This window comes from Sphaerodactylus townsendi, linkage group LG16 (genome assembly GCF_021028975.2).
Source record: "Sphaerodactylus townsendi isolate TG3544 linkage group LG16, MPM_Stown_v2.3, whole genome shotgun sequence".
In the NCBI taxonomy this organism is placed as follows: Eukaryota; Metazoa; Chordata; class Lepidosauria; order Squamata; family Sphaerodactylidae; genus Sphaerodactylus; species Sphaerodactylus townsendi.
Genome location: NC_059440.1, coordinates 31,790,816 through 31,803,615, shown reverse-complemented (window position 1 = coordinate 31,803,615; position 12,800 = coordinate 31,790,816). Strand labels below are relative to the sequence as shown.

At 51.0% G+C, this 12,800-nt stretch overlaps 1 protein-coding gene across 1 annotated transcript; it reads right to left on the bottom strand.

The window, feature by feature from the left end:
• Positions 1-2,519: 2,519 nt before the first annotated feature.
• Positions 2,520-11,866, bottom strand: SRM (spermidine synthase). Its single transcript, XM_048519491.1, has 8 exons — positions 11,581-11,866; positions 10,441-10,561; positions 9,409-9,501; positions 7,640-7,793; positions 6,691-6,774; positions 6,278-6,443; positions 5,318-5,440; positions 2,520-4,172 (listed from the first exon to the last, which is right to left on the bottom strand). Exons 1-8 carry the CDS (start codon positions 11,751-11,753, stop codon positions 4,166-4,168), a joined length of 921 nt encoding a protein of 306 aa, XP_048375448.1. The 5' UTR covers positions 11,754-11,866; the 3' UTR covers positions 2,520-4,165.
• Positions 11,867-12,800: the final 934 nt, after the last annotated feature.

The following is a 12,800-nucleotide window of genomic DNA, read 5'->3' as shown; positions in this document are numbered from 1 at the left end:
CCACCTTGATGTTGGCAACCCTAAGGTTAGTGTTGGAAGAAAGGGACTTTACGCTGTTTCCTGCCTCAACCTATAGAGGGTTTTTTTTTACTTGACAGCCGGTGACTAGAAAAGGACCTAGGAATTTGTCACCTTTACTCTTATCATTCTGGTCCTTTCCTTTGATGTAGACTGATACTCTTAGGGACTTCCTCCCTTGCTTCCGCCTTCTTCTCAGAACTCTCCATCTTACCTTCACCATGCCTAGGGAGAGGATGTGTCTCCTGCGTATCCGTCTCCATCCAGCTAGAATAGGATAGTTAGTGAACCTATCTCTCCACCTTTCTATCCAGAATGGAGTTCACTAATAAATACTCTTTTTAATAGATTAGAAACTACAAACGACTCTGACTTTCTTTTGTGCCTAAGCTCTCTCTCTCTCCCAAGCTCGTCCATGCAGTTGTCCAGGTAAGCTTCGCTGTGTTTCAGCCTCTGAGCACTCTGCTCGATGTGCAAAGGGAAAACACACACGAGGTGTTATTTCTCCCAACAGTTAGCATGGGTCATTTGTCCAGTAAGGCCAACCTTATTACAGCCACATTGTGGATAAGAGGGAGAAGCAGGCCGCACCAAGACTGCTTGAAGGTTACCAGTGGAGTTAAAGGCAGGCACTTCCTGGTTGAAACTATTGTGGAACGCCACGCAGTAACAATATCATGATTATGCTCCAGGGGTCTGCAACCTGCGGCTCTCCAGATGTTCGTAGACTACAATTCCCATCAGCTCCTGCCACCATGGTGGCCAATTGGCCATGGTGGCAGGGGCTGGTGGGAATTGTAGTCCATGAACATCTGGAGAGCCGCAGGTTGCAGACCCCTGTTATACACAGTTCTGGGAATAGGAACGTGCCGGATATCGTTCCAGCCCCGCATGGGCTTCCGTTTGCTCCTTTGTGCAGCCTCTCTCTTTGCAAATGCAGAGTTACTTTGCTGCCTGAGTCAATGGGAACACTGGGCTCTGCAAACAGGCAGGATCAGTATCTCAGAATGAGGAGGAGGCCAGTTTTCATTGGCATGTTTATTGCCTGCGTGCATTTCGAGCTCTATCAAGGCTGGAAGATGGAAGAGGTTTTGCAAAATGGACGCTCCTTCCGCGCCTGGCCACCCCACTTAATGGATATGCAGCAGGCTGTGTTGTCAGTTTTGCCCTTTTTCTTTGCCAAGAATTCGACGGAGACTGTGCAGCTGTGGATACCTTCGAATCCAGTTTCCTGCTTCCAACTGTGGACAACCAAATGCTTGCTAACAGGGCACGAGGACAGTGGCCGTTTCCTGTAGTTTTTCATAGCATCCGGTCTGCAGAGAGATATACTGCCTTGGAATATGGAGGTTTCAGCCTTAGGGATCCCAGCAAATAGCAGTGGAAAAAACTGTCTGAATTTATCTAGAACATAAAATAGACTTGCTGTTTTGGTTCAGCGTCGGGCTAAGAGAAAACCTTGTGCCCTGAATTAGTTTCCTCGCTCTATTAGATTGAAAATCGGCTGGGTCAGTCCAAGAGACTTGTTTTCAACAGCCATGTGGTTTGGACGTTCACAGATCTCAAGGCCGCATCGAGAGGGTTGCAATCTGAGCTGTCCTCCAAAGGTGTCAGTTCTCCCCAGTAAACAAAGTAGCATTTGAATTTCTGCCCTTCCACCCTGCAAAACCCGCTTTTAAATTCCGCTTCTCTCCCTCTTACCAAGTAGGATGGGCCCTGATCCGGGAGCACAAGGTGACGGCTGCCCAGTTGGCAGCCATCCAATAACCCCTTTCGACCAGTGTCTTGCCAGCCATCAAGTGACTAAACAACATCTGGCAGAGGCCAAAATCTGCCTAGCAACAGAAGGAATAAAGATGGGCTAAACAAATTAATTAGAAAATATCCTAATGGGGGGGGGGGGGGGAACCCTGACTGACCTTCTATTTGATCCCAAACTGGATGACCCAGCACGTTCCAACACTCAAAATAATGGCTGGGGGGGGGGGGGGGAATGCTCTGAAAGGTACTAAAGTGTATCATACGTTTTCTGATTCATGGCCATTATACATGCTTAATCATGTATGACATTACAAGAAAATAATGTGTGTGAAGTGCTCCACAGTTCCAGCCTGAGCAGAATCTTGCCCATGGGAGTCAACAAGGGGAGCATCTCGGTTTAGAATAGACCAAACACACTGCTCAAAGCGTTGTTCTTAGGAACAGTTTCTGCCCAGTAGCATACAGCGCCTGCCTAGCAGTTCCCATCCAGTAGTAGGGCTAGGTAGGCACCAAGACCCAGTCTGAACATTCTACAGCAAAGAAGCTTACTTTGCTGTACTTACCGGCTTACTTTGTTCTGTGGTGGAGGAATATACACAACCCTACTATCATCTTTCTATGGAACAGAGTATATATTACTCCACCTAAGGACAGCCTCACTCAACCCTCTGGATCCGAGACCCTCGTGGTACATTGCCTAGTACTAAACTGGGGTCCTTCACATAAACAGCTTCCAAATGTATCTGTGAGGCTGCTTTATTTGAAATCAGACCATTCATCCAGGCGGGTCAATTTCATCTCTAGAGCCTCCAGCACAGGACGGTCGTTCGCTGTTTCAGCTTCGAAGAACCTTTATGTAGGGCTGCTGGGCACTGAATTTGGGGCCTTGTGCATGCAAACCACAGGCCCCAGAGTTGGGTCACTCTCTCCGACTCTCCCCAAGAAGATTTAAAAAAAAATACAATTAGGTCAGACTTTTTTTTCTCATGATCTTGCACTTTACATGTGATTCCAAATTCCAGTGTAAACAGAATATGCAATGCTGTGTTGAACGTCCAGGAATCGTGGGGTAACATAAACAGCTACCATAGGAAGGGGGTCTCTTTTCTCTTTCCCCCTGCCCATGCAGCTGATAGGACCAAAAAAAAAGTCATGTTCACCCATCACCATTAACTTTAACAAGCGAATGAGACTACCTCCTTCTCCCCCTCTGTTATGGCAGAGGGCAAAGCTACACAGAACATATTTAATTTTCCATTTTGTTCCCTCTTACAAATGCAGGAAAAAGAAACCTGTTCCAAAACGACAGCAGCCAAAACTTTTTCTTCAGCCTATAAGGGCCCTGATAAAGCTCCCCCAAAAGAATGGGCTGGTATCTCCTTAAACTCTGCCCTTGATAGCCGACTGTTGCTAATCGTGGAGTCATTGTAGGGGCAAATGCCGACATAAGACAAGTTGTTAAACTCATTCGGGAACATGAAGATGAGAGATTCACTTTCAGGCCCCAGCCTTGGAGGAAACATGATTACCCCAGCAATTTCAGGGGACCGACAAAGAAGGAAAGCAATCAGCAGTATCACTGGCCTGGCCGTAAACAGCCCAGCCGGAAAGTCAGCCCAATTCTTCTACCCGTGGCTCCCAGGAGGGTTTGCCCACCCTTTGCTAATGTGATCACCATTTAATATAGGAGCAGCCACAACTCCCCTTGTGGGTAATGCCCAAGAGCCACAACATCCACCAACCTGATTAAAAAAGTGACCCCCAAACCCCAGGAAGCAATTGGCTCACAGTCAAGCTGAGAAGGTCTGTGCTGGGGAAGCGAGCCAGAAAGAGCCCAAACAGAGGGCAGAGAGGTGGGTGCATCCTAGGGCAAATGGAGAAGGGAAGCCAGAAGCAAGAGACCATGGTGTGTGTGTGTGTGTGTGTGTGTGCGATCCCAGCCCTCCACTTTCCACCACACTGACAGCAGCATATTTAAAACCAGGTGCTGGATTTTTTCACGCAGACAGGTAGCAGGCTGGTGAAACAGGAAGAGGAGAGAATGCTTGTGAGTTATAAATACTGTATGGGGTGGGGGGAGCGGCTAAGGCTGAGAGGCTCTTAGCGACTTCCCCAGTCCTGGAAAGAACAGCTGAAGCGACGGACCAGCGAGACCCAGAGCGGGGTCTTTTTTCTCCCAAGTCCCACCAGGCGCGACTGCAAAGTCTTTTAATACATCGTAGGAAGGAATGTTTGGCTGACAAAGAGGGGCTGGCTGGACCGGGAGCCAACAGGAAGCTGCAGAGGCCTTCGCAGGAGATAAACCAGTGCACCAGCCCCGCCTTCGAAATCTCCGGAGTCCGAGGTGAGAGTCAGAGCTGCCCCCAGCAAAGCTTTCACACCATACTCAGAGCCTGCAGAAGAAGAAGAGGAGGTGTCTGAGAAGGGAACTGGGGGTAGGATCTGAGAACTCTGGCAGAACAGTCTGGGTAGGGCAAACCTGTTTAATCAAGTGGAGGAATCTCCCACCACTCCACAACTGGCAAAAACCACCAAGCAAAAGCAGCAACCTCATCACACACCCCAAACGGCGTGGGAGCAGAGCTTTCAGTGGAAGAGCCAGAATATCCCCATAAACACCTGCAGTACACATTTGCCCAGCACCCATCTGCAGTGTTTTTGATCAACTGAAGCTTTGGAACTATCTTCAAGGGCAGCCCCACATAGAGCCCACTGCCATAATCTAATCAGGAAATAACCAGAGCGTGTGTCTGGTGAGCATATACTGTCAGAACATGTGTTTAGATGGACAAAATCTAGATGACAGGTGGACCCTCCTTCCAGCAGGTGCCGTGTGCATAATTAGGGCTGTGTGCACAACTGTGTAACCGTGTGCAAAGACAGATAAGACATGGGCACCTGATTGGCACCTCAATTGTATATAGTAAGCACAGACCACAGGGTGATGTGTGCCTGGAAACACCTGTGGTCTGGCGGAGCACTTTGACAGTAGTTAGCAATAAACAGAACTGCACTGGTGACTGTGTGTCTTTTGGTTCTTGTTTGCATTGCATTGTAGTCTACTCACGAGTAAGCCGCTGCTTCAACATATACATCCAGAATGGATGAAATGCACAAGATCTGGCCCGATACACTCATACCAGAGAAATCTGGCTTCAAGAATTCTTTTTTGGGATGGGGAAGGAGAGATACGAGTGCGAAGCTCACGGCCTGATTCTGCAGCAGCCTACAGCACCCAGTATTCCCAGGCGGTCTCCCATCCAAGTACCCTGCTTAGCTTCAGAGATCAGACGAGATTGGGCGTGTTCAGGGTGGTATGGCCGTGGGCATTTTGCAGCAGCAATTCTCCTGGCTGTACCGTATCAGGCTGGGAAGACGGCAGGGACAGGCAGAGGCCAGCACCACATTTACCCTTCCAGTTTCAGAACAGGACAGATGTTGCAGCTTGATCCTCTACCAGGAAGCAGGGATTATGCCAGGTTTCTGCACTTTGCAGCAGGTCAAGCAATCGTTTTATAAAGCCCTCCCCGCCCCTTACCTTCCGTGCAAATTCTGGCAGGACAAAGGCTGCCCGGTGGATGTCTGAGTTGTAATACTTAAGACCCATGGCGTCCACTTGCTCCTGGGAAAGCTGCTGCACAGGCTCCCTGAAATTTGTGCTCTGTGGGAAGGAAAGCGGGAAATTCTCTGTCAGACCCTCCATGATGCACAAAAAGACATTATGATCTCCTCCGCATTCCGGGCTTTGGACAGGGCTCCACACAGCATGAAGGGCACGGCAACACAGGGACGGTCAGCAGGGGCTGCACCCGGGGCATGTCAATGCATTGCGCCCCACCCCGCCCCCTTGGTGCTACACCACTGACGATCAGTTAACTCAGTGGTTCTCAACCTTCCTAATGCTGCGACCCTTTAATCCAGTTCCTCATGTTGTGGTGACCCCCAACCCTAACATTTATCCATTTTGCAGATGGAGAACACTGATGCAGAGAGTCTTCGGCAACCCCTGTGAAAGGGTCATTCGACCCCCAAAGGGGTCACGACCCACAGGTTGAGAACCGCTGAGTTAACTCTTCCGACACTTCCAGGGGCTGGGGAGAGAGCCTGGCCCCCTCCGTGAGATTCAAATCATATGCAATTGGTTCCACGGTGCCTAGACATGTGTGGATTTTGCTCCATGGAAAAATAAAAGTGCATCACCAGTCAGAGGAGACTGCAAATAAGACCAATGGTGCAAAACAGGTAAAAATATCTTGGATAAAATTCCCTATGTGTTTCAGCCAAGTCACTTCTTCAGGGGAATCTGTAAGTCTTGCTGTGTTTTTCACTACCCTGGAATCACGCTCCAAAAACCCGAAGATTGCTCCCTGCCCCTAAGCTCAGCAGCTTTCCCTTGTATTAAATTGCATCTCCCGCATAAGAACTCAGCGGCCCACGCATCCCAACCACACTGGTCTTGCCCAGCTTAACAACAAGAACAGCCATCCATGCCCTATACTGCGGTCCCTTGCTGCAGAGCATGAAAACCCGAATCTGTGCCGCTCGAGGTACAGTCGGGATGGTGCAGTAGTATTGACATGCACTCCCACCACTTACGGGGAACAGCGACTTGCAGAACTGCCGCATCTCCTTGATGAGGTCGAGGTGCAACCACTGACATTCACCTGAGAGAGAGAGAGAGAGAGAGAGAGAGAGAGAGAGAGAGAGAGAGAGGACCCAACGTGAGATGGATTGGCTCCATCACTGTCCTTGGTTTGCAAAACCTGAACAAGTCTGCTAAAGGTATTATCCCCCCGCCCCACTTTAAACAAGGTGGTTTAATTGAGCTTAAATACAGGAAGGTCAATGTTGATGCTATGCCCGGACACTACGGCCACTCTAGGACTGACTTGCTGGCTCCATCCAAGTCACCTTGGCAACAGAGGATCCCGTCTTCTTTTAGAGCTGTCTTCATTAGCTGGTAGTACGATTCTTTGAATAAGCTCTCTGCAGGACCTGAAGAAAGGGAAACACACAAAGGTTGAAATCTATCCAGAAGTAGGGCCCTCTCGATAGTGGGAAATAAGTGAATCCTTCAGCAGCACAGGCTGAATTTTATAAAGCCTCAGAGCCTGTCTGACCCCCAGCCTGAGCTTAAATGCACAGCTGTAACTGAAAGCCCCCGATGAATTGAATCTGAATGGCCCAGCACAGTTCAAGAACTTAAGCACCCACTGCTGAGACTAAAAACTGAAGTTAAGAGAGTTTTGGTTATAGAAGAAGAAGAGAAGAAGAGTTTGGATTTATATCCCCCCTTTCTCTCCTGCAGGAGACTCAAAGGGGCTTACAATCTCCTTGCCCTTCCCCCCCTCACAACAAACACCCTGTGAAGTGGGTGGGGCTGAGAGAGCTCGGAGAAGCTGTGACTAGCCCAAGGTCACCCAGCTGGCGTGTGTGGGAGTGTACAGGCTAATCTGAATTCCCCAGAGAACCCTCCACAGCTCAGGCGGCAGAGCGGGGAATCAAACCCGGTTCCTCCAGACTAGATACACGAGCTCTTAACCTCCTGCGCCACTGCTGCTCACGTTATAGTCAGTTATAGTCTCAGTTATAGTCAGAAGACCTCGAATAACTCCCACAGACCTGTGCTACCACAGTGGAAGAACAATGGCAACAAATCAACCCCATCAATGCCATCACGCTAAACACCACAACCTTTGCCAGAGGGTCTCAACATTTCCTTGAAGCGGGTATACACTGCCTGCTTCAAACCCTGAAAATGTCCGATGCTTAGGAAAAGGGCGCACAATGCATTTTGCACACCCAATCACAACGGGTACAGGACTCTGTTCACTGCAACAGGGTCACCTGCAAAGCTTACCCATGGGGTCGGAGGAGTCTGTGATGATGACATCAAAAGCCTCCTGGTTGCGCTTCATGAACTCAAAGCCATCCCCGACGTGCAGGGTGAGCTTTGGGCTGGAGTAACCCACAGCCATGCCCGGGAGGTATTTCTTTGATGCCTCGATCACGTCCTGCAATGCAGCGGGAGTCAGGAATTCAGAAAGCAACGCAAAGCATCACATCAGCAAGGGCATGCCCTGGGCTATGCCTCGTTTCCCCCCGAAATGGTTGCATGTTCACACAACGGAAACTCCCTTCTTGAAAAAAATCCAGAGTGATATGCAAAACATGTTGAGTAAATTAAAAGATTCCTGAAGCTAAACCCATTGCGCCCTGAAGATCCTCATGAAAAAGTCAATACATTTTTAAAGTAGCCTCCTGCCTGCACACTTTATAGCAGCGGCAGAACTTTTATTAGGCATGAATACCAGAAAAGTCCCAGCAGGGAAACGTAAACAAATCAAGACAAAATAGGTTAGACACCTCTTACCATCAGGACCTGCAAGAAAAAAACTGGGCTGTTTTCCCTAGCACCACAGGATCATTACTCTTCAGTAAGTTTTATAATGCTCGCTTTTAGAGAACAGTTACGTACGGTCCAAAGTAATAAAGCATCCCTAAAAAGCTTGTATTTTGGGCAGCTGAGCAAAATACGTTCAAGCATTTCGATAAGAGTAACTTTATGTTTTCGTGCTGAGTTCAGTAGCCTACTCTAGAGTGCCTTACCAGATCTCCACGTTTCTGAAAGGTGGAGGACAATTATTGGCAAACTCACCACTCTTGGTTTATCACTGGAGGCCCTTCTTATGTTGGGCCCTCAAGAAATATTAAGGGAAATTAAAACAAGACTCTTTGATCAAGAGCAACAACTCTGACTCTGAGCCAAGCAAGAAAAACATTCTCCTCTTTATACTTTGGCATCATTTCGGAGGTTGGCAAGATGGCTACGTAGCAGCTACCTGATCCTAAGCATCAATGGGCCCTCACTAGGGCCAGGTGTAACGTGTTTTCCCCAGCTTTTCTACAGGGTCAGTTTGGCAATTCTCCTATATCCGATAGAGTGTGTCCATATTGTCCACACTTTATATTATCAAAGTCCACAGCGTGGTTGAGGGACTGAGGAAGCCAATCCTCTGCCGCCGCCAGTCCTGAACATGCTCAAAATTGCTGAAGTTTGTCTTGGCTATGTTGTGGCTGGATCCATGCTCTCAGGGCCAGGGACAACTCAAACTGCCTGCAAAGATTTTGCCAGAGACCCAACTGTTCATTTCACAGTTCGTTCCTTATTTGTTAGGGCTGCGGCTGCCTGAATTCCGGCATGCTTCAAAGGCCTTTGATGGGAAAACCCATCCCCGACTCATCCCTGCCCTGGAGCCTTGATTCCTTCCCGGAACTGTCTTTGCTAGGCAACATCTAGTGCCAAGTGAATGTCTCACACTTTGCCCTAGAAGCACACTCACTGAAGAAGACTTCACTTCCTGCTCCACCCAAACCAAGTCTTCTTTGCAAACTGATGCAATATTATGCTTTGGGGCTACAGGGCTTGCTCGTGCTAGGGGAATTCCTTTCCCCAAACTACAGATCTAGCACCAAGTCTGCAGAGTTCTAGGTACTCAGCAAAACTGTTCTCATTTGCTGATGGATACATCCTGGCTCGAATAAATAATTAAAAATCACAAATCTATGTTTTTTTTCATCCGGCTGAGATTTAGCTCCGATGTGGAACCACCATGCATTGAGACCCACCTCGTCAATTTCACACTGAATGACCGACTCCACGGAGGGGTGCTTCACCACTTCCCGTAAGACCCCCCCATCACCACCGCCGATTATGAGCACCTGCAGCAAGAGAACAGCAAAATCAATGCGGGGGGCATCCCACCAAGGTATCCCCAAGGACAAAAGGGAGCTGGCAAGTTGGTTGGGGCTGCAGCTATAGGAAATACACAAGAGTGCCCCAGCACATTTGTGTGAAGTCTTCTTGCACCCGCGCACACTTGAACACAATCTTCTTTCTAGTCAGTGCATAATCACAGCCAACCTAATTCACAAAAGCAGCATCTGCGACAAAAGTGATTACTGTAGCAGTGTTTCCCAACCTTTTCGAGGTCAGGGTACCCTTGATCTCACTCTTCATATCTCACGGTACCCCTCCCGCCACCCTCCACCTTCCCCTCCCATTGCCCCTGTTTGCCACACCCCCCACCTTCCCCTCCCAGGGTGAAGGGAAGCACTGGGGGGGGTGGTGGTGGTGGTGGTGGTGGTGGCTGCTGACCTTGTGGCAGGCCCTGCCTCATGGGCCAGCTCCATGTCCTTGCTGGCGCTGGTGGGAGACACCACAAAAAATGAGGGGGGAGGGCGGTAGTGTTGCCGTGGTACCCCTGGGACATGCTCACGGTACCCTGGTTGAGAATGGCTGCTGTAGCATGTTCAGTTATGGCAGGGGCGTCCGGCGCCCCAGATGTTCATGGACTACGATTCCCACCAGTCCCTGCCAGCATTGGCCAAGCTGGCAGGGGCTGATGGGAATCGTAGTCCATTAACATCTGGGGCACCAGAGTCAGACACCCCTGGGTTATGGTATCAGACAAGGAAGAAGGCTACGCCAGGATTCCAGTTGCACAACACTGCATGGTGCTAAAGTCTGTTTCCTGCTTATCTTCCCTTGCAATCCAGAACTACACAATTTTGATTTTGCACTATCCATTTTCCAGATGGCAGCTGCACCAGAATCCTCAGAAGAAGGACTCTTCTTATGAGGCGTTGTCACAGGCTCACCTTGCGTGGATTTCGATGGCTACACAAAGGCAGGTTGGCAATCATTTCTTGGTACGAAAACTCGTCTCTCTCTGTACACTGGATAACACCGTCAAGTACTAACACGTTCCCGTATGTTTTGCTGCAGGGGCAAAAGAAACAGAGATGACGGGACCAGGACAGACCTTCCCCCTATTAAAGTCTCAAAACATCAATCTGCATTTGTAGACATCAGCATGTGAACTCCAGGATCTCTGTATTTCTTTGTTGAACCTATTCATTCTTTGGGGGAGAGCCCCCCCCCCCCCCCCCCCATGTCCAGTGACAGAACACAGCACACATTCCCTTTGGCTTGGGACAGTAGCAGGAAGCGAGGGGAGTACTAGGGCAAGAGAGGTAACAACAGGTCCATTTTCACCAAGGTGGGGTGGGGGGCCACTGCCTCTTTTGCAGGAGATGCATGCTGTTGAACAAGGTGACAGTGGCCTGGACAGCAGGTGGCCATCAGTGCTGCCAGATAAGCATCAAGCCCATTTTACACCTGGAAGGTTTCAGTCCGCAGCACCTGGTTACCAAGCCCTGGACAGCTGCTGCCAACCAGAGCCAGCAATACAGCACAAAGAAGTTGAAGGCAGCCCCAGATGTTTTGTTGAAGGCTTTCACAGCTGGTTGTTGTGGGCTTTCTGGGCTGTGTGGCCGTGGTCTGGTAGATCTTGTACCTACACAGTGTGTAACACGCTTCCCTCTGTGATACACCTCTGAAGATGCCAGACTCAGATGCAGGTGAAACGTTAGGAACAAGATCCACCAGACCACGGCCACGCAGCCTGGAAAGCCCACAACAACTAGCAGCCCCAGATGTTCACCTGCACAGATGATGGTGGTGATGGGACGTGGGAATCAGGGGTGGGATGGGGGACGCTGCTGAACCGAATGGCCCAGGACAGCTCCATCTCTCGACCCGTGGTTCACAACCAGCGGTGCTGTGCAGAGTCTTGCGCCTGGCAAGGTCTTCCGGGGGCTCGAACCCGGCCCACTCCCGGCCTTCCCCCTCCTTACGCCCCCCGCGAGCAGGAAGAGCATGACAGCCTCCCAGCCTAGTGGTTAGAGCACCTGTCCAGCATGCAGCATCCCCTATCCCGCGCAGCAGCCGCCCCCCACCTCCTGAAGACGAGGATCTCCTGGAAAGGCGAGCGCCGGTGGTGCAGGATCTGGTCCACTTGCAAGGACAGGGCCTGGCCGGGCCAAAGACTGCAGGTCTCGCGGAACCAGCCCTCGTGCACGCCGGCCGGGCCCGGGGCCGCCTCCCCTGCTCCGGCCTCCGCGGGCTCCATGGGCCGCCGCCTCCGCTGCAAGGGCCAGCGCACCTGCAGCAGCAGCAGCAGCCGCCGCCACCGCACCTGCCACCTGGGCGCGCCTCAACCCACCCCGCTGCCGGGAAGGGCGGGGCAGCGCGGCCCCATAGGCGGCTCCCTCCCGCGGGCCCGCCCACTGGACGGGGCGGCCAATAAGGGGTAGCCGGGCGACGACAGCAAACTAGGCTGCGCGTTCGGCTTGCCCGAGTGGCCACGTGGGGGTGTCGGGCAGGGCGTGGCCAGCGCGCCTCCGTGACTGGTCTGCGCGCGTTCGTGATTGGCTGGCCGCAGGGGGTGGGCGGGCAGGAGAGGCAGCCGGATAGGCCGTTGCACGTGGTGCCACTTGGCAGTCAGGCGGCAGTTCAACAGGAGAAGCGCCGCCGAGTCACCTCCATGGGCGCCGCGCTTGCGTTTAGGGGGTTGCAGCGCATTTTGTTAGTCAGGGAAGGCTCTGGTGCGGTTCTCCAGCCCAGCCTCTCCGTCCTCCCGGGGACAGCAGCATTTTTATACCGATCTCAGCAATCCATCACTTGTTGCAGCCGGAGAAGCCCCTTGCAGAGGGGCCGGAGCAGAGGACGCTGCAGAGTTTCGGGGCAAACTTTTCAGAAGCGAGAAATTTTTCTAATTTTTCCATACTTTGAGGGACTCTGACATTAAGCTGTTGTGGAAAGCGGGGGGGGGGGGGGGGGGGGGGGGGGGCAGGGGACGGTGTTTATATCTTTCCACTTATTAGGAAACTCCGTTAGACTACTGAGCCAGGAAAGAGGCTGAATCCCTTCATTTGGTCCAGACACTGAAGTGCCGGGACTTAAAAAGATGAAGGTGTAGCACCAGGTCATTACTGACCCATGGGAGGACTTAACGAAGTCATCAGTAGGAACCCTCTCCTGCTTTTTGTTAGAAATTGGAGACCTTTAATCAGCTGCATGATAAAACAAAAGCCGACAGATGAAGCCATCTCCACCCACGGTTGCCCAGTTTTCTGCTCCAAGAAGTTGTTACAAACACACAACACACTGGGGGTGG

What these genes read in the sequence shown, in the direction of transcription:
- SRM (XM_048519491.1), bottom strand. Translation starts at nt 11,753, where the DNA reads ATGGAGCCCGCGGAGGCCGGAGCAGGGGAGGCGGCCCCGGGCCCGGCC. An exon ending in GAGATCCTCGTCTTCAGGAG is followed by an intron (nt 10,562 to 11,580) that starts GTGGGGGGCGGC and finishes TTGCCCCTGCAG; the next exon opens with CAAAACATACGGGAACGTGT. An exon ending in CGGGATCCTCTGTTGCCAAG is followed by an intron (nt 6,444 to 6,690) that starts GTGACTTGGATG and finishes TCTCTCTCTCAG; the next exon opens with GTGAATGTCAGTGGTTGCAC.